The sequence below is a fragment of the Protopterus annectens genome, chromosome 6.part0, assembly GCF_019279795.1.
Source record: "Protopterus annectens isolate FY-2018-M chromosome 6.part0, PAN1.0, whole genome shotgun sequence".
NCBI classification, from domain to species: domain Eukaryota; kingdom Metazoa; phylum Chordata; order Ceratodontiformes; family Protopteridae; genus Protopterus; species Protopterus annectens.
In genome coordinates this window covers 627,420,532-627,446,624 of record NC_056737.1, presented here as the reverse complement: position 1 = coordinate 627,446,624, position 26,093 = coordinate 627,420,532, and the positions used below count along the sequence as shown (strand labels likewise).

General features: G+C 38.9%; 1 protein-coding gene across 2 annotated transcripts in view; it reads right to left on the bottom strand.

The window, feature by feature from the left end:
* ATL1 (atlastin GTPase 1) overlaps positions 1–26,093 on the bottom strand; it is a 903,853-nt gene that overhangs the window by 219,840 nt on the left and 657,920 nt on the right. For both annotated transcript variants that reach the window (XM_044074302.1, XM_044074301.1), the window contains exons 7-8: positions 24,053–24,145; positions 7,928–8,066 (exon numbers count right to left, since the gene is read on the bottom strand). In XM_044074302.1, coding sequence (XP_043930237.1) covers positions 7,928–8,066; positions 24,053–24,145 — 232 coding nt within the window. The remainder of the gene's footprint in view (positions 1–7,927; positions 8,067–24,052; positions 24,146–26,093) is intronic.

The window sequence follows — 26,093 nt, the reverse complement described above, 5'->3', positions numbered from 1 at the left end:
CAAGTCCATTTTAGTTCACTAATTTCCAGGAAGTCAGTAATTACTATCATATTCTCATCCTTAACCACATTAATTATAACTTGGTTCATAGTTCTTCTGTTCGATGTACCAGTGTGGTGTATAGTTCTCTGCAACCTCAGACTTTCCTTTTGTCTCTGAGCACCTCAACAGGTGAATATCCTTTCAGTTTTAGTCAATATTTTTCATAACATTTTGCACTACTTGTATTTGTTCTTGGTTTTTACCTAGTAGTGTGCAGGACACCTTCAGACTTGACAATCTCATCTTCCATTGTCAGTTTCACGTGTCTCTGGAGGCTTTTGTCTATAAGACTTTCTGGGCAACTGTACCAGACTGGATTACCATTACCTCATTCAGTGGACCATATTTGGTCTGAATTCTCTACCATGACCCGCCCATTTTGGGTGGCCTTATACAGTTTAGCTTGCAGCTTCAGTGAAATACACAACCCCTTCACAATGGCAGTATAATACATATTCCAGATGAATATGTAGTGCAGATGAATAACCGATTTAAGGGACCAGACACAGTGGATACAAATCCTGAGGAACTACTGTGCAGGAGATGGCAACAAACTCTCCTAAACAGAAAGGAGATCAAGAAGATAAAATGGCTGTCTGTGGAGGCCTTAGAAGTCATCACAGAAAGGAGAAAAGCAAAAGACAATGAAGCTAAGAGAAGTATGTCAAACACTGCAGAATTACAGAGAATAGCAAGAAGAGATAAGGGGACATATTTAAATGAGCACTGCAAAGAAACTGAAGAAGAAAATGGAATGGGAAAAGCAAGAGCTCTCTTCAAGAAGATTGTGGATATTAAGGGAAACTTCTAGGTAAAAATAGTCATGATAAAAAAAGAAAGACGTGAGGAACCTAAAAGTAGCAGAAGAAAACATGGAAAGAGTATGCAGACAAAATATTGAGAGGTCTCCAACATTGTGAAACGTACAATAATGTGATCCCAGATCTAAAGCCAAGTATCCTGGAGAGTGAAATTAAATGTGCCCTAGAAAGCCTTGCTAAAAACAAGGCTACAGGTGTTGTAATTCCAGCGGAATTGTTTAAAATCCTGCAAAATACTGGTGTTATAAAGCCGAATGGAATTTGCCAGTAAATCTGGAAAACAGGGCAATGGCCATTGGACTGAAAGGGTGACTTCATATTCCAATCCCAAAAAAGAACACTATTCAAATTGCCAAACAATTGCAGTTGTTTCACATACTAGGATTCTGCTAGCTAGAGTCCAGCAATATATGGACTGAGAATTGTCAGATGTGCAAGTTTGTTTTAGAAGTGGTCGGACCACAAGAAGTCAAAATACACACTTCTGCTGGATAATGGAGAAAGAAAGAAGTTCCAAAAAAGGTTTCTCTTCTGCTTTATTGACTTGCTCTAAAACTTTTGACTGTGTTGACCATAATAAACTGCTGCCAGTTCTAGAGAAATAGGGATACCAAATCACACTGTTTCCACCCTGAGTAATATGTATGCAAAACAAGAAGCAACGGTTACAGCCGAATATGGAACAACTGACTGGTTCAGGACTGGAAAAGAAATATGACAAGGATGTATACTGTCACCATATTTATTAATTTTATACATCGAATATATCATACAAAATGTTGTTAAATGAATCAGATGCTGGAATCAAAATTATTGGGAGAAATATTAACAACCTGTGTTATTCATATGCTACCACTCTGATGTCTGAAATTAAGGAAGAACTGAATAACTTTAGGATGAAGGTGAAAGTAGAAAGTGCAAAAGCTAGCTTTTTGCTCAGTTTCAAAAAACTCCACAAATTATGTCATCTAGTCCTATCAATTCTTTGAAAATAGACGGAGAGGAAGTGGAGGCAGTAAAATATTTTGTTTTCTTGGGCTCAAAGATCTCTGCAAATGATGACTGCAGCCATGAAATTAAAAGCCATTAACTTTTGGAAGGAAAGTTATTGAAAATCTGGAGAAGACTTTAAAGAGCAAAGACACTGTCTACAGAGTCCATATAGTCAAAGCTATGCTTTTTTTCTAGTAATAACTTATAGCTATGAGAGCTGGTCTACAAGTATGGTTATACACATGAAAATGGATGCTTTTAAACAATGGTGCTAGAGAAAACTTTTGAGAAATCTGTGGATTGCAAGAAGATTAAATTATTCAGTATTTACGAAAATAAGTATCCACCATGATCCAGAACAATGCAAGATCTTTAAAATTAACATACTATGATAGTATTTTATTCTTTATTAAAGTGGATGCTGAAGAAAGTACAGTTGTGTAAGTAAACTTCCCATAAGAGTAGATGTTCGAATGATCACTGCTGCAGTAGCCTTAGCTATATGAGTTATATACTTCCAAGGATACAACAGCCGGCCAGCTTCCAAAACTTCAGGGCACCTTCCACACTAGGGTTGCCACCTTTTGTTGTGGCTAAAACTGGACTTAGGCCACACCCTTCTTTGAGGCAGTCACCAAAGCCGTAGATGAGGGTAAGGTGGTTCACACAGCCTATCTTGACCTCGTCAAGGCTTTCGACACCATCCCCCATTCTGGAATTATAGCTAAACTCACTAAACTAGGTATAAATCCCTACGTCACAAGATGGGCTGCCAACTGTCTCACTGACAGAACCACACTGTAAAAGTTGCACACTCCAAATCTGTCCTCAAACCAGTGACAAGTGGAGTACCACAGGGTTCAGTCCTGGGACCTCTCCTGTTTGGTATCTACTTCTCTGAAGTACAGGCTAACACAGAAGGCCTCTGGCTAATGCAGTTCGCAGATGACTGCAAACTAGGAGCCATAGTCGAGTCCCCAAATAATGTGGAAATCCTACAGAAGGGCCTCGCTGAGACAGATGCCTAGTGTCAGAGCCATGGCCTCAAGCTCAATGCCAAAAAGTGCATTGTCATCCCCTTTGGTAAAAATTCTGTACCATGAACTACTACATAGACAGCAGTCTACTTAACACCGAATGTGTGATAAGAGACCTTGGGACCCACGTGGACAGTAGTCTGTCCTTTGATAGTCACTTCGCCACAGTAGTCAGGAAGCCCTTCTATGTGGCACACATCATAAAAGGGTTCTCATCCAGGAAAAAAAGAGGTCACAGTTCCCCTCTACTTGACACTCAGACCCATTATAGAGTACAACGTCGCTTTGTACCTCACAAGACATCTGCAGCAGCTGGAAAGGCAACAGAAGTACCTCACAAAGAGGATTACTGGCCTCAAACAGATGCCCTACACTGACCGTCTCAAAAAACTCCAGCTTTACTCTGTAGCATATCACCTACTCCGAGGTGATCTCTGCCTAATATATAAAGCTATGTCAAACCCAGAGCTGTTGGACATGCTACACCTAAAGAAATCCCAATCCCTCCAAGCTACACGCTCTAGGGACCTAAACCTTGTCACCACAATAATCAGGATATGCTGGAGGGATAGATTCCTGTCCTAGAGGCTTTCCATACTCTGGAGCAGGCTACCCATCTATGTCAAGCAAAGTTCTTCATTAGCACTCTTCAAGAAAACTCTTGATGAGTGGATGGGAAATAAGAAATACATCCCGGGGATCACTTCTGTGTCTCTGCTCGACAGTGGCACAGGAAAATAACTTTCTTGGGTGGCGTAAGCCAGGGAACCTTGTTGGCTACGCTTACGTAGGCCCTTGGGCCGATAGCCTAGTACCTACCTATGAACCTATGTTGGCGATATCAGTTGGTTCCTTAATTTTCGTGCCATTGTTTTGTAACTCAGAGCATATTTGGGTGTTGCCATTGAGATTCTTGATATAGCTATGCAATACTTTGTGGTTGCCCTTAGAGTCAGTGGCAATCTTGTTTTCGTAACTAGCTTTGAAGGATTTTATGAGGGATCTCAGCTTCTTACCGAGGCTGACCAGGGAGCTCCTCCACTCATGGGATTTTACTTTCTTTTGCAACAGTTTCTTCCTTCTGTTGTAGAGTTTGTTTATAGCAGGGGACCACCAGATTGGCTTCCTTTTTTTGGAGGATAGCGTCTTGGTTCTGTTAGTGACAGCACAATCCATGCACTCATGTAAGTGCTTATAGAGTGCGTTTGTATAAGATTCGACAGTCGTAACTGTATTGTCCATCTGCATGGGTGTCGTGAAGTTGGCCACTTCTGTCTTAAGAAGCATGAAGTTGGCTTTGGAAATTTTTTTTACAGTGATTTTCTTAATGGGGGTGGGGGCAGGACATGGATATCTATGATGCTTAGCTTATGGTCGGATCTGACCAACAAGAAGTTGTCTTCAAGTGTGGTACACCGGTCACTCATGTTGGTAATGATTAGGTCAAGGATATTATTGCCCCTGGTGAGGGTGTGGATAAGTTGATCCAGGGCACTGGAGTTTATGAATTCTAGAAAGCGTTGAGTGAAGGAGTTGGTACATGAGTAGTTTTCCCAGTTAATGGTGGGGTTGTTGAAATCGCCCATTATTAGGGTGTTTGGTTGAACCCTAATATTTTATAGTATATCAAGAAAAGAGGAGTGAGAATCCTGGGGCATGCTGGGGGATCTGTAGCAAGCTACAATATGGACAGCAGTTTTGCCCAGAGTTAGTTGCACTTGAATAATTTCTGATGCATTATGTTGGGCAACTAGCCTGGAGGTGTGGTTATCCTTAATGAATATGGACATACCTCTGCCCTTGGTGTTCCAGTCCTGGTCTGATGGCCGAAAGGTATGGCATGAGTTATATCCTGGTAATGCAGGGGTGCTACCTGGAGCCTTGAACCAGGTTTCAGTCACTGCACAAATATTGATGTTCTCCATTTTACGGAGTGCCTCAAGTGAGTGCATTTTGAGGTTTAGACTTCTAGCAATACCCTCAGTTTTTTCTTGCCTTATCTGTTACAATGGTGGGTTTATCATTTGAACCTTGCCTAAAAAAGTCTTAGCCAGTATCCGGAATCCCAGGGGTGACAGGTGCAGGCCATCTCTGGCAATGCATCGTGGCCTGTCGACCTTGTCGTTCCAGGGAGACAGACACTGGATCCCCTTAGAATGACACCAGAAGCTTAGCCAATTGTTGAAGTCAATCATTTTGTCCTTGTATTGCAGTATCATTCTGGGCGAAGTTAGGATGCTACTCAGGGCTAGGGTCATACCTGCCTGGATTACAAGATCAGAGAGCTCTTCTATGTCTCTTTCCATGTAGTTCAGGGAGGTACATCTCAGGTCATTCACACCAATATGGACAATGACTGAGTCATATTTGTACTTGTTGTGGAGTGACCTAAGTGCGTGGATTATCTGGCGGATCCTGGCACCTGAAAGGCAGCTGACAGTAACCTTCTCCTTCTCTATTCTGGTGAGTGGAACATGAGTGTGCCTGACTATAGAGTCACCTAAAACTAATGTGTTATGTACGTTGTTTTGCCTTATGGGCTGTGTTTGAGTGGCACACTGAGTCTGTGTGTTGTGTGTCTTGTGGGTTGTGACAAGGTGTGGAGGTTGCTTGCATTTCTGCTTTGGAGGCCTCTGTTTGGGCAGATTCTCATTGAGAGCCTCTGAGAATGTTTTTGTGTATCTATGTGTGGGTTTTGGTGGTGTAGGTATAGTGGGACTATGTGATGTGTGTGGTGTGGATCAAGTGTTTACCTTCTCCTCCTGACTGACAAGTTCAGTCTTGGGTTGACAGAGCTTTGCCTCCAGTTTGTCTAGATAGATGCATCTCTCACAGGTTGTAGTGTAGGGTGGTAGGAGGAGAGGGTTGTTAATGTATATGAGGCAATTGCTACATTTCCCCAAGATGCCCAGTTTCATCAGGTAGACAGGACAGAACACTGAGAGTTGTCCCTTGGACATGCCTGGGTAATCACTTTTTTCCTCTAGGCAAGTGAGGGAAGTAAGAACTAGAGCTTTTTCTTCGAAGTAACATGAGGAAGATAAGTACAAAAACTGTTAATCACTAGGTAATGCGAAAGGTTGAGTCCTTCAGTAATTTGTAGCTTATTTAGGGCTTACAACAGTTCTGAACCAGTGGTGAGCACTGAAAAGCAGATTCAAGTGCTAAGATTAAGAAACTGACTAGTTCTAAGGGAAAAGCTGAAGAGCAGACTTTATGGCGCCGTGAATAGTTTAACCCTAGCTAAACAGTGCTGCGCAATGCGCAAACTCACGCAAGCACGGGTTTTTAACTCAGAATCTTGAAAGGAATAGAAAGTAGCCCAAAACAGCCAATAAGGTAAATTTCAGAGTTGGAGATCACTCCTCTTGAGATAGACAGGCTGCTCTAATGCTTACCACTCTCACTGATAAGCAGAAAGACTTCCCACTACCACAACAAGGTCTGGACCACTCAGAAACACAGACTAAAGTCCTAAAAACAGCAGATCTAGGATCCGGACTATTCTAGTATAGGAAAGGGTGGGAAACTAGTAGTACAGATAGTATTTTTATTTATTTTTTTTAAGAAATTAGGCAGCAAAAAGCAATTTACAACAGTATAAATGCACAGAAAAGGCAGTCACACGAGTGTGATGCCTACAGTACTGAATGCAGTTTAAATTTTAAGTTTTAAACAGATAAATCAAGTGCACACACAGTAAAATGATTTAACAGTACAGTGCAACAGAAATACAACAAAACCACAGTAAAAACTGCTTTTTAAAAGTGAGATTAACTAAAACAGTTAACAGAAAGCCAGAAGGGTACTTAGATCAGCAAAAAAGTCTCTCCTCATTTCTGGTGCTGTAGTAGTCTGCAGGATGACCAATCAGGATCTGCCGAGCTAAAACAAGCACAAACCCGCGCAAACATAGGTTTTTAACTCAGAAACTTGATAGGGATAGAAATTAGCCCAAAACGGCCAATAAGGTAAATTTCAGAGCTGGAGACCACTCCTCTTGTGACAGATAGGCTGCTCTAATGTTTACCACTCTTACTGATGCAGAAAGACCTCCCACTACCACAACAAGGTCTGGACTATTCAAACAGACTAAAGTCCTGAAACCAGCAGATCTTGGATCTGGACTATTCTAGTATAGGAAAGGGTAGGAAACGAGCAGTACAGATAGTATTTTTTGCTTAATGCTTATGAGATACTGCAGATTTTAAACACCTGTGCAGTACTTCTGTTCTACTGTTATTTCAACTTAATGAACAACTCTTGTCTTTGAAGGAGCCTAAATCCTGTCTGAAGACAGTCTTCACAAACTTACTGTTACAAAACAGTACAAAATTATTATGTAAAATGTGAAATGTGTCTATTATTTAAAGCACATCACACCAGTATGCAGTCACATTATGTGAAAGAATTAAACTGCTAACTTATAGGCCCGCTAACTGTAATAACTTTTATTTTTGTAGTTCATACATTTCCAGACTAAAACTTAACTTCAAACACTGCAGGAATATCATGAGAAATACATCTCTGCAATGTTCAGTAAGTCCTGCTAATGCCTATACATAGGTAGACAATGAGCTCAGTTTTCAAATCAAGATGGAAAACTGGTTTCTCTTTTAACTCTGCACAAGAATTTACTATAACTTGTGTCCAATTCTGTGACTATGAATTCAAGTCATGACACCAACCCCTTTCTGTAGCACTAATAAAGGATACGGTACAGTTCCACCTTTTAATGGGCTAACAACAGCAGGTTTGGTGGACAAACTTTGTATGGTGCTAGCAACGGATTCAAGTTATGACAATAGCCTTTTTATGACGCACTTTACTACATCCAGTCTGAGAAATTTCCACACCTCCTACAGAAAGTTACAAAAGAGATATGTAGTCTAACAGAGCCGTACGTTTTGTCACTTTAACTAGTATCACTAACCTATGCCTTATTTTGAAAGAAAATGTAACAGGTGTTGTTATCTTCTTATACAGGAATTAGTGTTAGTCAGTGGCAGTACTGAATTAAAATTAAACTGAAACCTTTTAGTCGTCCATCGAAGTGTGGGTTGGTTGCTACTTTCAGACCAGGATGTGGCATTAAGAAACATGATATGTTAGTGAAACAGGAATGGATGTGTTTTCTGACATTCTGCAGTTCTTCATGTTGGTTTTCTGAAACCTGTAAAGCAATTATAAAGGGGTAAGACAGCAATGTATGCATCCAGAGTAACCTCAGCGACATCAGATGTACAAATTATCAATTTCTTAGATAAAGCTAGAATATGTTTTGATGTTTATTATTCAGCTATTTACTATCCAGCATCTGAGTGACATCTGGTATAGAAAAAGATAAAAAGCTGATAAAATATGTATTCCCTTTAAAACAATGAACAAGAGCCATTAACTTCTCTGCTCTGATAAAACCACAGAAAATAAAGCTTTACACACAGTTAACTGCTCATAATTTCAAACTAAATGTCTTTACATTTCTGCTGTGTGTGGTTTTAATAGTGTGCTCTTGGCAACGTCTTAGTCTTGGGAATAAGATACACTTGATATAATGGCTACTTTACTCATAAGTGCCAAGCAAAATATAAATATAAATAAATAATGAAAAAATGACAGATAAACTAAGCTAATGCTCTGAGAAAGTCATGCCTCATTATGAAGCACTTCTGATAGAACTCCATAGGTAGCAAGTTTGCAAACCATTTTGGCTGACTACACAGGCTGCCTTTCTCTATACCAGACATTTTTCTGTTGTGTGCCAAAGCAGAGACAACATTCCTTTACAAAATATTGTTTGGAAGAGTAAATGCTGATGTTTAGTATTTTTCAAATTAATATTTTACATTGGTTAACTTATTAGCTAAAGGCATTCTGGCCCATGCAAATCCCTTGATGAAAATGTTACTCCTCCAGTATGAAAAATTTGGTGAGCTGCAACACTTTGCAACTTTGTGCATTAAAAAGCCACATTCATTACTAATTTGTTCCATGTAAACTAATCTGATGAGGGCTGACAGTAATATTCGTACTGTTCCCTTACAATTTCTGTAAACCAGGCTTGCACATTTGTGGAGTCTAGAAATGCTGGACTCAGCAGAAATGGACAGTCAAGACTGAAGTCAACCAGAGTTCACTGCTTCAGAAATGACTGTGGTAGCTATAAAGCATGTGCAAGGCTGTGCCCTCAAAGCCAAGATATGCACATATTTAACCGAACAGTAGCTTATACTGTTCTAAAATGGCAAATTCATAATTTAAAGAAACATATCATACAAAGAAAATAAACGCACATTTCTAAAGAATCATTGCAGAAGTCATCAAAATACTTTGCACTAATCCCAACAAAAAGAAATGTTAAATGAGCACTAATACTTCTGAATGCTCATAAATGTGCATACAGTGGACATAAAAAGTGTACACACCCCTGTTAAAATGCCATTTTTTGTGATATAAAAAATAAGACCACAATAAATCATTTCAAAACGTTTCCCACCTTTAATGTGACCTATAACCTGCACAATTCTATTGAAAAACAAATCTAAGGGAAAAAAAAATCTAAAAATAAAAATGTACAATATGCATAAGTGTGCACACCCTTAAACTAACACTTTGTTGTGTGCACACCCTTAAATACTTCGTTGAAGCACCTTTTGATTTGATTACAGCATTTAGTCTTCTTGGATAGGAGGCTATCAGCATGGCACATCTTGACTTGGCAATATTTGCCCACTCTTCTTTGCAAAAGTGACATACAGAATAAAGCATTTTTACATTATAGTAGTAGTAGTTGTTGTTGTTGTGGCTTTTGTTTTACATTATAGTAGTATGCATCCTAAAAAAACTAAAATTAATATTGTAAAAGGACAATTACTGAGAGTCAGGGAGTTAACTGACAGAGATAATGACTTCAAAAATGAAAGTATGATTTTATGCAACAGGTTTATCACTATGGGCTACCCTGAAAATTTGGTAATAGATAAATTTAAAGAGGTAAATGTAATGAGAGAGAACAAAAGTGAGAAAGTTAAATGTGATAAACCGGTAGATTATAGAGTTTCAATGCAAATTACTAACTGTATCTATGCTGAAGCTATTAAAAGAATTATTAATGTCAAATGGAATTTATTAAAATGTTACTCTGAGGTTATTAAAGCAGTAGGTGATGCCCCAGTGTTTGTGCAAAAAAGAGGGAGGAGTTTTAAAAATCTCTTTCAGAATAAATTAAAGCCTGTGTATGCATTAATGGTTATAGTATAGAAAACAAGTGAAGATATACTTGTAAATCAAGGTTCGTTGTTTATTTAGCAATATGTTCTTCCTGCAATGCATTTTATGTAGGACGTACTACTAGGGAACTCTATAAGAGAGTGATGAACATAAACATGCTGCAATAATTAAAGATGAAAGAAATGCACTTGGGAAGCATTATAAAGTTAGTATGTGCAAAGTAGGTTTTAAATTCTTAGTGTTGGATGAAATTAAACATTTTAACAGTATGTTTAATGCTGAGGATGAATTAGGGTGGCTGCAGTATTCATGGCAATAAGGTTGGTGCCTGCCACCCACCTGGTCTTAATGATAGGGAAGGTTTTGTGGCTTTCCTTAAAAAGGAAAGGCCTTAAACATTAATTTGTAGGTCATGTGATGATGTTAGTTAGTATTTAAATGCATTTCAAAGCATTTTACAGTCTGATAGGTTCATAGGTAGGTACTGGGCTATCTGCCCGAAGGCATATATTAGCCCAGCCACATTGTGCGGTATTCACCGCCCCTTTGGTTAGTTCCCTAGACCCTTGATCTAGCAGCTAGTACCCTTGGCCCCTATCTAGTAGAGCTGTTGGTATGATCCCTGGTGTGAACTTTCTGTTACCCATCCACTCGTCAAGGTTCCTCTTGAAGAGTGATAGTGAGGGGCTCTGTCTTATGTAGATCGGGACCTTGTTCCATAGCAAGGGGAGTCTTTGCGAAGGGAATCTATCCCTTCAGCATGTTCTATTCATTGTTGTGCTGAGGTTTATATCTCTAGAGCATGTAGCTCGAGTAGATTTGGTTTTGCTAAAATGGAGCATGTTCAACAGTTCTGGGTTGGACATGGCTCTGTATGTTAGACAGAGATCACCTCTGAGAAGGTGGTATGCAACAGAGAAAAGCCTTAGTTTTTTCAATCGTGCTGCATAGGGCAACTGTTTGAGGCCAGTAATCCTCTTAGTGAGGTACCTCTGTGGTCCCTCCAGCTGCTGGAGATGCCTAGCCAGGTACATTCCAATTGGTGCATTGTACTCAATAATGGGTCTGATGACGGAAGAGTAGAGGGGCACCACTACATCCTTACATCTTGATGCGAACCCTTCCGTGATCAGATGGGTCACACAGAAGGATTTTCTAACCACCTTGGCAACATGGTTATCAAAGGAAAGCTGACTATCTACTTGGGTCCCTAGATCACTTATTACTTCTTCAGATTTCAGGGGGTTACCTCATATGTAGTAGTTCGCAGGTACTCTGTTTTTTCCAAAGGGGATTACTACGCATTTTTTAGCATTTAGCTTGAGACCATGGCTTTGACACCATGCATCAGTCTCATTAAGGCCCTTCTGGAGGATATCCATGTCAGCCGGAGACTCTATTATAGAACCCAGTTTGCAGTCGTCCGCAAACTTGGTCAGCCACAGCCCTACCATGCTTGCCTGTACTTCTCAGAAGTATATGCCAAACAGGAGGGGCCCCAGGACAGAGCCCTGAGGCACACCGCTCATTACTGGTCTGGATTCGGACATAGATCCCGCTACTCTTACTTTGTGGGATCTGCCTGAGAGCCAGTTTGCGATCCATCTTGTGACATAAGGGTTTATGCCCAGGTTGGTGAGTTTATCAATAATACCCAAATGGGGAATGGTGTCAAATGCTTTAGCAAGGTCAAGGTAAGCCGTGTGTACCTCCTTTTCCTTATCTATAGCCTGAGTAACTGTCTCAAAGAAGTCCACCAGGTTCAGGAGGCATGATCTGCCCTTGACGAATCTGAACTGTGTGGGGTCAAGTGTTTGGAGGTTCCCAATCTCTCCATTTATGAGTTCCATAATGATTCGCTCCATTGCCTTACAGATCAGACTGGTCGGGCTTATTGGTCGGTAGTTCCCAGGGTCGGTTGTGGGCCCACCCTTGTGCAGCAGAACCACCATTGCTGTGCGCCATTCTATGGGCACATATCCTGTTGAGAGGCTGAGACTGAACAGGGTATTCAGATGCGGGGTTAATTCATTTTGGAGCTCACGTATGACAAAACCCGGGACACCTTCTGGTCCCATGGAGGCAGTGTTTTAGCTTTAGATAAAGCCTTATTAACCAACGTATCAGTAATAATTGGAGTTACACAATCCCCTGGAATAGTAATAGGCCCTGCAGGTGGTGGGGGGGGGGGATTTGCACTGAACCTGTCAGCCAAGATGTTGGCAATGTCAGTGGGGTCAGTGTATTTTGTTCCATTTTGTACTAGCTCAGAACAGACCTGAGCGTTGCCGTTTAGGTTTCTGATGTAACCATAGAAGGCCTTATGGTTATCCTTGGCATCCTTGGCAACTTTATTTTTGAAATTGGCTTTAGTTGACTTGATGAGGGCCCTCAATTTCTTACTAATGCTGATCAGGGATGATTGTTTTACTTGAGATTTGGCCTTTTTTTGTACAAGTCTCCTCCTTTTATTGTATAGTTTGCGTATGGCCGGGGTCCACCAGACTGGTTTCTTCTTGCTTGAGGAAGGAGTCTTGGTTTTATTTGGGATAGCACGGTCCATGCAATCCTGAAGATGTATATAAAGTGCCTTGGTGTAGGATTCTGAATCCTGGATATCATTATCCTTCTGCAAGGGAATAGTGAAGCTTTCCACTTCTGACGCAAGTAGTTTGAAGTTTGCTATGGAAAGTTTTTTTACGATGGTTTCTTTGACTGGGGGAGGTGGAGGGGCGAGGATGTCCAGGGCTATCAGTTTGTGGTCTGATCTGACCAGACAGGGAGTGATAACGGGTGTGGTACAATGGGCGCCCATATTTGTGATGACTAAATCCAATATGTTTGTCCCCTCTAGTGGGAGAACATACCAGTTGTTCAAGGGCATTTGAATTTATAAAGTCTATGAAGCGCTGGGCATAGGAGTTAGAACTTTGGTAGTTCGCCCAGTCTATACCAGGGTAGTTGAAATCACCCAAAATTATGGTGTTGGGTAGGACCTTTATATTTTCCAATGCCTCAAGGAATGCTGAGTGAGCATCTTGGGACATAGTGGGCGATCTATAACAGGCTATGACTTGAAATGTGGTTTTGCCTGCTGATAGTTGCGCATGGATGATCTCTGGGGCGTCATGCTGTGCCACTAACCTGGAGATGTGGGTATCCTTGATGAATATGGATACACCTCCGCCCTTTGTACTGCGATCAGGTAACTGAGGCCGGAAGGTATGATATGAATTGTAACCTGGTAGTGCTGGAGTCTTATGTTTAGAAAAAAATGCGCTGTTTAATGTTTTATTAATAAATTCTAATTGTGGTTTCCTTCCAGCTTTTTTATTTAGTTTGTTAGTTCACTTTATTGTTTTTTGTGGATAACTTGCAGAAATGTACTATGTTCACCATTCTCACTGCTGCAGTAGCACACGGGTAAACTACCATAGCTTATTAAACCTGGGAAGACGAAGGATAAGGATCAAGTAGCCCCTGGAAAATGATCCTATCAAAGCCTGTGTGGACATGGAAAAAGTAATCTAGCTTGTACTGCTTTATAAATGCATGGACAGAGAACCATACTGCTGCCTCTAGCGAGTCCAACCCTTTACAGTATGCCATAGCAAAACCTAAGGCAGTAGTGCAGTGTGCCTTAACATTGCCTGGAATGCATTTTTCTGTGGTGAAAATAGCAAAGCACAACAACAGAAGACAGCTACCTGAAAATAGTCTGTTTAGTCCCAGAATAGAAAATACATAGCTGGTTAGCTTTCCTGAAGGGCTTGGTTCTGTCAAGATAGTACCCAATTTGCCTATGCATATCCAGAGTGTGTAGAACCTTCCCTCCCTTGTTTTCAGGATCCGTGTAACAAACACAGAGAGTGATGGCCTGATGTAGTATAACTCTGAAACAAACTTGGGCAAGAAAGAGGGATTTGTGGAAACAGAGACCTTGTGTTTGTGAAAAAAACATGGTGGATTCCCCCACTATGACAGCTTGGAATTCAGATACTTTTCTTGCAGATGTCAAAGCAATAAGAACAGCAGTTTACAACTAATGAATCTTAAGTCAGCCTAAAAAGATGGTTCAAAGACTGAAATGTTGTTTCTCCAGCACAAAACTGAGATCCCAAGGAGGAGAAACCTGTTAATAAGAAGGTCTCAGATGTCAAACGCATTTTTAGAAACTGTCCGACTATAAACAGAGAAGAGAAAGAGGGATCCAGTGGCAGACATACTAAAATGGCTGCAAAATTAACTTTTACAGAGGAATAAGTGAGGCTAGAGGATAGTAACTCAAGCAAATATTTGAGCACCAATTGTACAGAATCCCTGATGTATCCGTGGTCATTGGCTAGACATCAACTAAAAAATCTCTTCAACTTGCCAATACATCATTTTCTAGTAGCAGGTTTTCTTGCCTTCTTCAGTAACTGCTGCACATCCTCATGAAACCGGTACCTAAAAAAGTATCAAAATTGAAGCATCCAGACATTCGGTTGAAGTTGTTTGATGTCAGAGTGTATAATTCCCCTTGTATTTTGTGAGTAGATCCAGTCTATAAGGAAGCTTGTGGTAACTGCCCCTGATGAATTCCATAAGAGGGAGAACCAATTTTTCACTGGGTTAGAAGGCAGTCACCACAATGATTTTTGTGGAGTCTTTCTGAATCTTCAAAATGATCCTAGAAATCATTGGAAAGGGTAGAAATGTATATAGGAACATCCACAACCAGGGAAAAGAAAGAACATATAATTCTCCAGACCTGCTTGTAGGGAGTCCTGAAAAAGAATCTGAAGTGTTCCAAATATCTTGATCAGTTCTTGGAAGACCTCTTTGTTGAGTTTCTACTTGTGAGGATCTGCTTAGCTTGTCTGCCACTATGTTTTGCTCAGACGACATGTAAGATGCTTGGTGACAAAGAATCCTGAGGAGCTAACTCCCAAGCTATCAATGCCAGCTTGCACAAAGGGGATGACCCTGTGCCCTCCATTTCTGTAACACATAACTGTGGTATCTGTAATGATCTGGAGAGGACCTGGGTCCCAAAGATGATGTAGAGACTTTACAGCCTGAATCACAGCCAACATTTCTTTAATACTAATGTGTTTTGTTTTGTCTGAACTGTCCCACAGTCCTTTCACTTTTACCTCCTTTGAAACTACACCCAAAGCATAACCTAATGAATCAATCAATGAAGACTGAGTTTGGGTAGGTGGAGGAAAAAAGGGAGACCTAGATTGTGAGACATCTGGTCTCACCATCAATGCAGTTTTGAACTGATAAAAGCCCAAGAATGGAATTTGAAACTCCAGGGGATGAGAATGTTGGCTATACATATTTTTGAGGTAGCAATGAATCTTTCTCATATGTAGCCTGACAAAGAGAATCACGAGAATTGTAGAAGCCATGAAACCTAGTTATCTGTCACTAGATCGAGACTGGCAAGAAAAGTTCAGGCAGACTTCCAGATACAAATCCACCCTCTCCTGAGGAAGGAATGCCTTTCGAGATGCAGAGTCTGTTAGGTAACCTAGAACCACAATCCTGTGTGATGCAGTGTGGGAAGATATTTGCATATTTATCTGGAAACCCAGATGGTTTAGAAGAGAAGACACCTTTATTAAGGACTCCCCATAGCTGGGATAAGACTCTGCACAAATAAGCAAATCTAAATAAGGAAAAATATGAATACCCTACATTCTGCAGTGGGGCAGAGCACAAAGGTTTTACAATTTGTAAACACTCTTAGTGCAATAGAAAGCCCAAAGGGTAAGGCAGAGAAATGACAATGTGACCCAGATGCACAAAATCTTAGAAATCTCGTGAAGCGTCTTGCTATTACAATGTGATGGTAAGCATACTTGAGGTCTAAAGTTCTCATAACACTCTGATAAGGGATCAGACTCAACACTGTTTGAAGGGTCAACATCCTGAATTTTGGAATCTTTACAAAAAGATTGAGAAACTATTTTAAAATTGTTCTCCAGAAGTGCTCCTTTTTTGGGACCTGAAACATTCTGGAGCCCTTTCTTATTTGATAGGAAGAAACATGCTCTATGACTCCTGCTTCTAACATGTTGGAGAGCTTGGAAAAAAAACTCAATTTGACTGAGAGGGTGGGGGTGGGGAATCCCCCTGAAAGATAAAGGGTTTACTATCCATTGCTAACCGTAACCCTCCTGAATCACCTTTGAAACACATTTGGCTGAGACAATCTATTGCCAAAGAGAGCATTGAGGGCTAATTTATGTGAAAGAGGAAGAGATACAGGGGCAGGAGGGTGAGGGAAGGTGACCAGGTTTGTTGCAGTCATTCTGAGGAGGGCACCTGATCTTTTTTTTAGAAAAATTCCCTTCTTTTGGGGACTAATTTGTCCCCACCTGCCCTCTCATCCCATTGTTTCAGGATCTGTGTAGCAGAAGGCTCATATAAAACTTTATATCCAGAAGAGAATACAACATTTCTGACTTTAAATACTTTGAAAACTTTTGGTTATGTACCCAGACAAATCTTCACAAGACTGTAGCTAAAGCAGACTCCCTGGAAAAGTATCAGCATGACCATACACACTTTTTAAGTCATGTTTAGAAACATGAAACAGGTTAGAAACAATATGATTTAAGTAAGACCTGACTTCATGATGCTAGGAAGCAAAAAGCTCTCTCAAACTGCTGTCATGTTTGGCATAAACTTCTACATATGGCCTTGGTAATTACGAATTCTAAAAGCTCAAGTAGAGGAAGAAAATAATATATTAACCAGTATGTCGACATGGCAGCTTATCCTCTTTTCCCCCAGAAACTAGGTGAGGGGTGGTAAGGAGCCAGTTTGCAGTAGAAACGGTAAGAGAGAGAGAGAGCTGCTGATCTGATATAAGATGACAAAAGAGATATTTACTAGATTGTGAGACTTCATACAGTTTATCTGCCTTGTATTGCTGAGAATCAGGAGTGCTGCAGGCAGCATTAAAAGCATCCTCCAAAGCTGGCAGAATTAGAGGAATGGGTACAGTACATGTGGCTTTGTGCTCTAATAAATCATAGTATCTGTGCAGTTCAGGGGGAATATCCACCTTTTCCCGAGAAAACATATCCTTATCTCTAGAGAAAGTCTCAGATAAGGAGAAAGCCTTAATTTGTACAGTTTCAGGCAGAGTGTCTACAGAATCAGAGTCTTGGGTTCTGTAACTCTCAGGTGACATAACCCTATCTCTGTCCATGTCAGAATTATCTGAAAGAGCATCCTAATTATTTTGAGTGGTGGAATAAGGAACAGAAGGAGGCACATTGCACCTAGTGTTGTCAGTCTGCAACAAACTCCTGGCTAGGGCAAGAACATCATTTTTACATACAGAAATCATCTATCAGAATGATTAACTTTTTGTTCATTTTTTCTAGGAACATCCCTGGAAGACTAAGAAGGGGAGGCATATAATCCTGAGCAAGAAATCTCTTTCCCCGGCCACACCAAAATCCTCCTGAGTTGTCTTCCACACCTAAAATGGCCACACTGAGCACTGTAATAGCTGAAGAGGAACATGTCTGAGCCCCCAGTCCATAGTGGCCAGAAAGGCTATACCAGATGGATTCCAGGAAACCAGTAAGTGGTCTGAGGAGCCAGTAATAGCTGCTGCAGAGTCTCCTACCAATTGTGGAAGACTTTAACTCTGATAGGGGAACAAAAAGAAAAAGGGAGAAAAGTTAAGTATGTAAAAAAATGTTTTTTACAATTTGACTTAATGAAGGACAGGAACATAAATATACTAATGTGAAGGAAAAGGTAAGAACAAAAATTGACTGTTTTGTATTCTCAGAGAATATACAGGAAGCTAATACTAGCACTTTGTGGATTACTGATCATGTAGCATTATGGGCTGTGTCTGGACACAAACAGTTTATTACTGAAAAAGACAAGGGATGTAAGACATCAAATAGACACTGATCAAAATTATAGGTATTACAATGTGTAAGGCAACATTTACAAATGAGTATTTTTTTATAGGAATTGGTTAGAGTGGTGGGTTGATTAGAAAATAAAATTAAGTATTTTAATGTAGAATGTTTGTGGTATAAGAATAAATAAATAAATGTACAAGGAAGAATGTAAAAAATAGACAAAGTGATGACAAGTAATAATGAGAAGGCAATGATGCAGAAAACAAATAATATTTATGCAGACTGAAGCAAATGTAAGAGTTAAGTTATTAAGGAAAAAAAAATATGTTGGTAAAGGTAGAAAGACAGAAGGAGATTAATCCTTTTTTAAGGATGCTCCTTCTGGTATAACCATGATCTGATCTACTGCACTTTGCACTTCACAAACCCTCCTATGCTTATTGTAAACCTCACAGTTTACAAAAATTTTCTGAGATAAAGCATTGTAACAAACTGCATTATATGTCAATCATAAATAATCTGTTTTCAGTTTCTTATTCTCAAATGTTACACTTTCTGATATGTTATTCTACTGTGTACTGTTTCCATATCAGCTATAAACTATCTTTATCAAACTGTGACTCTCTAATATTTACCTAAAATGTATTTATCCATATTATCTAAAATGTATTAGCTGCTGTTTTACTGTTTACTCATTTTATTGTGGTGCTTTTCTAATGGAACCATTGCTGAAAAGGGGCGGCTTGTCTACCTAGTCAAACCATTTCGGTAAACAAATGTGATACATAAGTAAGCAAATAAAGTATAACAAAAGCAGATTAATGGGGATGCAGATTAAGAAAGGTATGAAAGTCAATAAACAAGAAGAAATAATTAAAGCTGTTGAATTTTTTTCTTTGAAGCTACTTATGCACAGAAACACATTATATAGTAGGTAAAATGGGGAGGTAAGCACGTTTCTAAAGAAGAGGGCTACATTAAACAGATAAATTACTGTTGAGGAAGTTCAAAAGTGCACAGAGAGAGGAATAATCAAGTCTGCTCTGGGGAAGATGGTATTGATTACACATTTTACAGAAATGTGAGCAAGGAAGAACTGAAATATTTTCGTAAAGTGATAAGTGAATGGATGAATCAAGGCATAAAATCATGAAAAATGTGTAGAAGTATTATTAGACTTATTTGGGAGAAAGGAGATAAGAAACCATTAAGTAATCGCGGTGGTGGTGCTGCGGTAGCGTTGTCGCCTCACAGTAAGACGCTGTCCGGTTCGATTCTCAGCTAGAGCGTCTTCTGCGTGGAGACATGCGTGAATGGGCATGCCTTCGCTGAAGGTTGTGCGTCAGGCCTGGCAAGCCGGTACGTAAAAATCATCTGCCAATCATTAGCGGACCGGAGTTCCGCTGTGGCGACCCCCAACCGGGAAAAGCTGAAAGACACAAAAAAAAATCAATATGTGATGCTGTTTATAAAATAGCCATGAGTTTTCAAGAAAGGTTTAAAAATATCATAAAAGAGGTAATTGATTACAGAGTATACGGGATAAAAAGAAAGGATAGTAGAGACATGTTGGTTATAGTTAAGGAAGTAGTCAATACAAAACCAAAATGATGGTAAACTGATTTCATGTGACATTAAAAAGGAATATTATAATATATGTCATAGCCAATTATGGAATATTTTAACGGTACTCTAGAGATAATTATTAATTTTTTCAAAAGTTATTTATGAAAATGCAACGAGAAAAATGTTAGTAGTTGGTTGGTGAACCAGACAGATTGAAGTTAACAGTGCGGTATATCAGAGATGTCCAATAAGAATTATATTTCTTGGTTTAGTAATAAATGCTGCTAAAGAAAAACTACAAAGAAGCAATTGTAAGGCAAACTGCATTTACAGGAACATCGTGAAATTACCTATTATGATGTGTTATGCAGATAATACTGTTTTAATGGTTTAAAACAAGGTATATGCAAGTGCTGTCATGAAGGGTTTCTGTTTTCTTCTCAGTATGGCTGTATTAGATTTAGGTAGAGAAAAAGTAAGCTATTTGGAGAAATAAAGAGAACTGATGGGGTGGGAGGTTGGCATAATGGTTATGGTGTTTGCCTTTCAAACACAAGGTGCAGGGTTTGACTCTCACATGGAGTAATTGCCTAGGCTTAAAATGGCCCACAAGGGCAGTTAGCCTAGTACTAATCTATGAACCTATGATACATTTTACTAGGCATGATATTGAAGTTTTACATATTAAATGTGGAGATAGGCAGATTATTCTAAATCAGAAGAAAGATTTAATACAAGACATAAAGGATATGATTGTTGCATGGAAATCATATGACGTATCTTTCTAGAAAAAGAAAGGTTTACTTAATACGTATTTAGTAATATTAGGAAAGCTAGGCTATGTAGAGTATTTATGTTTCCAGGAAGGACTGAAAATGATCTATTAGAAGTCATTTTTCATGCAATTTGGGGTTCTAGATTAAATTCTGTAGAAAGCGGTATACTAGACAATACAAAAGATTGGGGGTGGGTTTAATAAATCCAGTATTTTGTTTTGGGCTTATTGCATTTTATTTTGTGTACTGAATCCATCTACAACCTCTTTTCCCCCATTTTCTACATAGGGTCAGGTTGTCACTCTAACAGTGACAATCATCTACAGCCAAGGCTCATACTGCTAGATGGATAGCCCTGCTGTGATTCTTCTTACATACCACTCACAGGCACATACAAAAAAAAAAAACAAACAAAAAAAAACAAAGATGATGTTGAGACTAAAATACCAAATGCACAATATGTGCATATTTTCAAATTGATAAAATCCAGGAAGTGTAAAAGGCATGAAAAAATATGGAAGAAGCTGCTGAATATATGAATAACATAAAAGACTGGAAAAGTCTTTTTTTTTTGTTTGTAATGAGTGAAAATCAAGCAATTAATTAATAAATAAATGTAATACAAGCAAAAAAATATATAGGAAAAGTTGGTATAAAAACATTATATATAAATGTTATACAACTGACCCACTGATAGGGAAGAGAAAGTAAAATTAGAGAAGCTATTACATGTAGGAAAAAAGATCTGGGGTCATTAAAGATGTGAGCATTTTTGCAAAGATTGAAAATAAATAAACTTCCAGTAAAGTCCATGGCATACAAGCAGTTATCTTAAAGGCTACATTGTGTGTGTAAAAAAGGGAAAAGTAGTTGAGCATACTTTTTTATAGTGTGAAAGAAGGAAAATATTAGGACAGGAGATAAATCGAATACTGAAAAAAATAATATGTAAATGATTTTATATTTTTTTTTATAAAGGAGTTGAAAAAGATAGGTAGGATGTAATGATTAAAGAAGTGTTTGCATGTATTTGGCATATCTGGTTGACAGCATGCAATGATGTTTTGTATAATAAAAATGTGATAATTATGAAAAAAGCAGAAAAGTGGTTATGAATGAAAAGATAGGGAGAATAAAGAATATAAGAGATACAACCTCAGCTTTACTCTCCTTTACTGATACTGTGAATAAAGCTCTTGATGCTGGCCTACCCACTTCTGTACTCCTGGCCAGACCTCTCAAAAGCTTTCGACCAGCATCTCACCCTAAGCTTTGCAATAACCGCACAAACTGGGTTGGTCCCAAGGGGTAACAACCTGGTTTTCCTCCTACCTAAACAATAGACAGCAATCAGTTAGATGGCAAAACCAACAATCTGATTACCTGGAAAACAACACAGTGTTCCATAGGGATCCATCTTAGGACCACTACTTTTCAATATATTCATTAATGATCTAAGCAAAGCCTCCCATCAAAGCATACTAATTCAATATGCAGACGATTCAATCATCTCATCCTCCAATAATTTCTTTAACCTCCAAAAAATCACCAAAAATGCCTTCTCCTCTATAGAAACATGGCTAAATGACTCTCAACTAATGCTTAACCCCAAAAAAACTAAACTGTTATTATCCTCATCAAAACCTCCAACTACAGAATTCAAAATTTTCTCTCATAACAAAACTGTAATGGAACAAGCACAATCTGCAAAACTTCTAGGAATTACTATCAACAATAAACTCTCTTTTGAAAAACACATACTCAATACAGTAAAGAAAACCCACTTCAAACTTGGCAAACTATAACGACACAAACTTTACCTTGATAAACAAACTAGGATCAAATTAGCAAACATCCTGCTTATTCCATCCGTTACCTACGGGAGCCCCATATTCACCATCTCCATACATCACTCAGTAATAAGCTACAACAATGCTACTATAAGATAGCAAATTTTGCACCTAACTTGCCTAACCACTCATACCACTGCAACACTCTCTCAAACCTATCTGGGCTAGAATTCCACCACTACTTCCAGTTTACTCAACTAACTACTGCCCATAAGTTACTTTTCCAACCCCATAAATGCCCAGCTCTCCAATCCATCCTGCACACATACACCCCTACTTGAACTCTCCGTTCTTCAGAGAAAACCCTTCTGAGCATAGCTAAACCAAATAAGTGAGAAGGACAGTGCCTGTATTCCTATAACATAGCCAAACTCTGGAATACCCTCCCTTCTTCCATTACCCAGCTAGACTCCCTGAAGTCGTTTAAAGCTGGACTAAAAACCTACTTTTTAGATAATCCCAGCTGTACATGTGATATACAATGTAAGCCCCCTTAATCCCTTAATTTATTCAACTATATTCTTCCTTTCTAATACCTCCTATGTTTTCAATCGACATCTTGACTAAAAAGTTATTATTGCAGATCACTATTTTGCTTCTCTGCAATACAGCTTACCTGCAATATGGTGCATGTATAAGTAACCTGTATAACATATGCTTTGCAATTGTGTGGTTCTGTAGTAGTGGTTTGTCTTAACTGTGGAGCCTTTCTCCCAGATTTGTACTTCTCTACTGTATTGCTTTGTTGTTTGCATAAATATGGAGTTTTTCTCCACGGGCCTCCACTGAAAAAGGGTTTGCCTGCCCAGTGGACTTCCGCGGTCAACAAATACCAATCAATCAATAAATAAATAAAGAAATAAAGTTTGTGTTCCATGTTATTTTTGTAAATATAAAAAAGATGAAGGATTATTGAAAAAGGTTATTATAAGTAGGGGGTGTGTTTTTAAGTTTTGTACCTTGTTACTTTGACTCTTTAAATATAGTACTTCTACTCTTTTTTTTTTTTTTTTTTTTTTTTTTTGATAACTGCACAGGATTGTTTATATCCACTTGAGCTTCCCCTTTACGCTGCACTGCAGTTTCAATATTAGAAAATTAATCCAAGGACTTGGTGTGGAAACAGAACACACAACCTTCTCATCTTCCAGCACCAAAGGCGGGTATGCTACCTGTTAAACCACTGACACTGATAACTGTAGTCTCTGTAGCTGGTCAAAGCAGAAATAATATACATTTTAGCTTCTTAAACTAAAAAAAAAAAACAAACAAAAAAAAAAAAACAGTGCGGACATACTTCCATGTTTATTGAAAAAGTATCCATCTATTCAATTCACATTATATATATTCACCATAAATATTGAAAAATGAACTAATTTATAACAATTTTGAAACTCTGTAAGAGATACTCTTGGGTACGTAAAGTGTATAATAGTTTTAACAGCTACTTTATAGCTACAGGAAGTAATAGCAAATACAGTCAGTACAAATCTGCATATGTCAAAATTCAACCATTCATAACTGTGTGTAAAATATTACTTGTTCAAGTACCAGATGACTACTGAAATGTTCATTCATTAGTTAAAAAAATTATGGTGAAGAATTTATTTCAAATGTAAACTATTAAAAGAACAGGACAGTGGAAAAATGAAAACAAACAAAACATATTAACTAACCTATCCTGAAATATTTACTTTTATCCCTAATTTAAAAAACTAGAACTAAGTTATGATGATCTAAAACACACACACTCCATATTTCTAAATAATAAACTTACACAAACTAATACACAAGGTGCAGCAATCTCCTTCACACAACACAGAATTATCAACTGCATAGTTTATTACACACCTTAAGTCGTTTTTCCAAAAACCTCATACCTCCATCAACACCATAAGGAAATTCATATGGAAAGCTCCAATCTCGAACAAGGAATATTAATGACTGCAAAAAGAAGAATACATATAATAGTAAAAATACAAAGTGATGAACAGTTTGTTTCATTTTATTAGACTCTCATTTAAAGGCGGTCAAACTAGTCCAGTATATATAACTACAATGGAAGCAAATGCTGTATCAGCAAATGTATTACATATGACACAAAGGACAACATTATCTACATGCTTAAGTATTCATGAAGAAAGACTACCTCCGTCAATAAATATGTCCTAAGTCAAGCTGGCTCTGCTAGCGGTAGGGTTTTGCACCTCTGTTTAATGCCCGAAACACAGATTCTGCAATTAAATGAAGATACTGGAGGACCATGCCAAGAAGTTGGGCCAAGAAAGAAAATGGCTTATCTTCCATCCTGGGATTGGATGTAAATGTTAACCCTACTGTACTACCCCAGCTACAGGCTAGAGGGTAGCGCATGATGACAAGCAACATGATGCATGTGCCGATGGGAGCCTGCATGCAGACTGCATACTCACACTTGTACACATCTTCTGCATCCATGCACTCAAGTGGATATCAAGTATATTAAAAACTCACCTCCTTCACTGCTGAAGGCCATAGGTAACAAGTTCTAGACCTCTTATCCCACTACTACCACTTTGGGGGACTCCAGCTGCTCTGAGCAACACAACAATAACAGGAATCAACAGGACTAAGAAAAACTCTGTCCCTATTTTGCACTCTGGTGATACCCTCTACACACACACACACACACACACACACACACACACACAATGATATCCCTCAAAGACCAGCACTTATGGAGATTAGCTCAATTCTAGATTCATCTCTTGAACGGTCAAGCCATCTTAGTTTTTTGCTCCCCACTGGATACTTACCAATAGGACAGCTGAAACTCTAGGTTCAATTGTACTGGTTCCCTTCTCTAACTTGTCTCATTAATTGGGCACAACATTACAGAATTTTTCTAATTTTTTTCTTTATTTGGTCATTTTTGTTAGTAGGTTTACACTGACCAATTTATACATCCAGTATACTGATCCCCCCATGTAACTGCTTTTTATTCCATCTCTTTAGCATAGCCTGACGAAGTATGAAAAGTAGCTAAAAATACTCACCCCCCCCCCCACAATAAAGTACAGCATATTTGCTCTAACATGTTTTGTATTCATCCTTTCAATTTTCTGATTTGATTGTCTAACTGCTCACTAGTAGCCACGGTGGTACAGCGGTAGCGTTGTTGCCTCACAGCAAGAGGTTCTCCTGTTCGATTCTCGGCTGGAGTGCCTTCTGTGTGGAGTCTGCATGTCCTCCCTGCGGGTGAGTGGCCTCCGAAAGACATGTGTGAATGGGCGTGCCTTCGCTGAAGGTCAGGCGTCGGGCTGGCAACTCGGCACCATAAAAAGCGCCTGCCAATCATTAGCAGACCTGAGTTCAGCTGTGGCGACCCCTAACCAAAAAAAGCCGAAAAGACAAACAACAACATTGTCTAACTGCTCACTGTGGATTGTGCTGAATGCATACTGGAAGGATCACGAACAGGAGCTTGTGTTCCATTATTTATGCCTGAGATAAGATACAGCTGAGGAACCCACATGTGGTGAATGGGCAATCCCTTTCATTTCAAGACTAACTCAAGTTTTTTCCCATTGCATTGTTGGATTCTCAACTAATTATCTTAACTGGTGTGCAGCAGTGGACAAAAGTTTTGCCTGTGGAGATATCTTGGCCACTAACATTTTGGCTGCTTAACTTGCTTTTTCAGGAAAGTGACATTCAGCTAAAATGTCCTTTATCCTCTACACATTTCTTTTAAGGCTGATTCTACTACAAGCCAGTCCAAGACATTGTTTTAATTCATTTTTAAGTGAAATTCATAATGTTTCCTCTTCTCAGCACAAGTAGGAAAAAAAAATGAGGTTTGTTTATTTGATATCATACGAGTAATGTAGTGCACGTACTACTCTGCTTATTA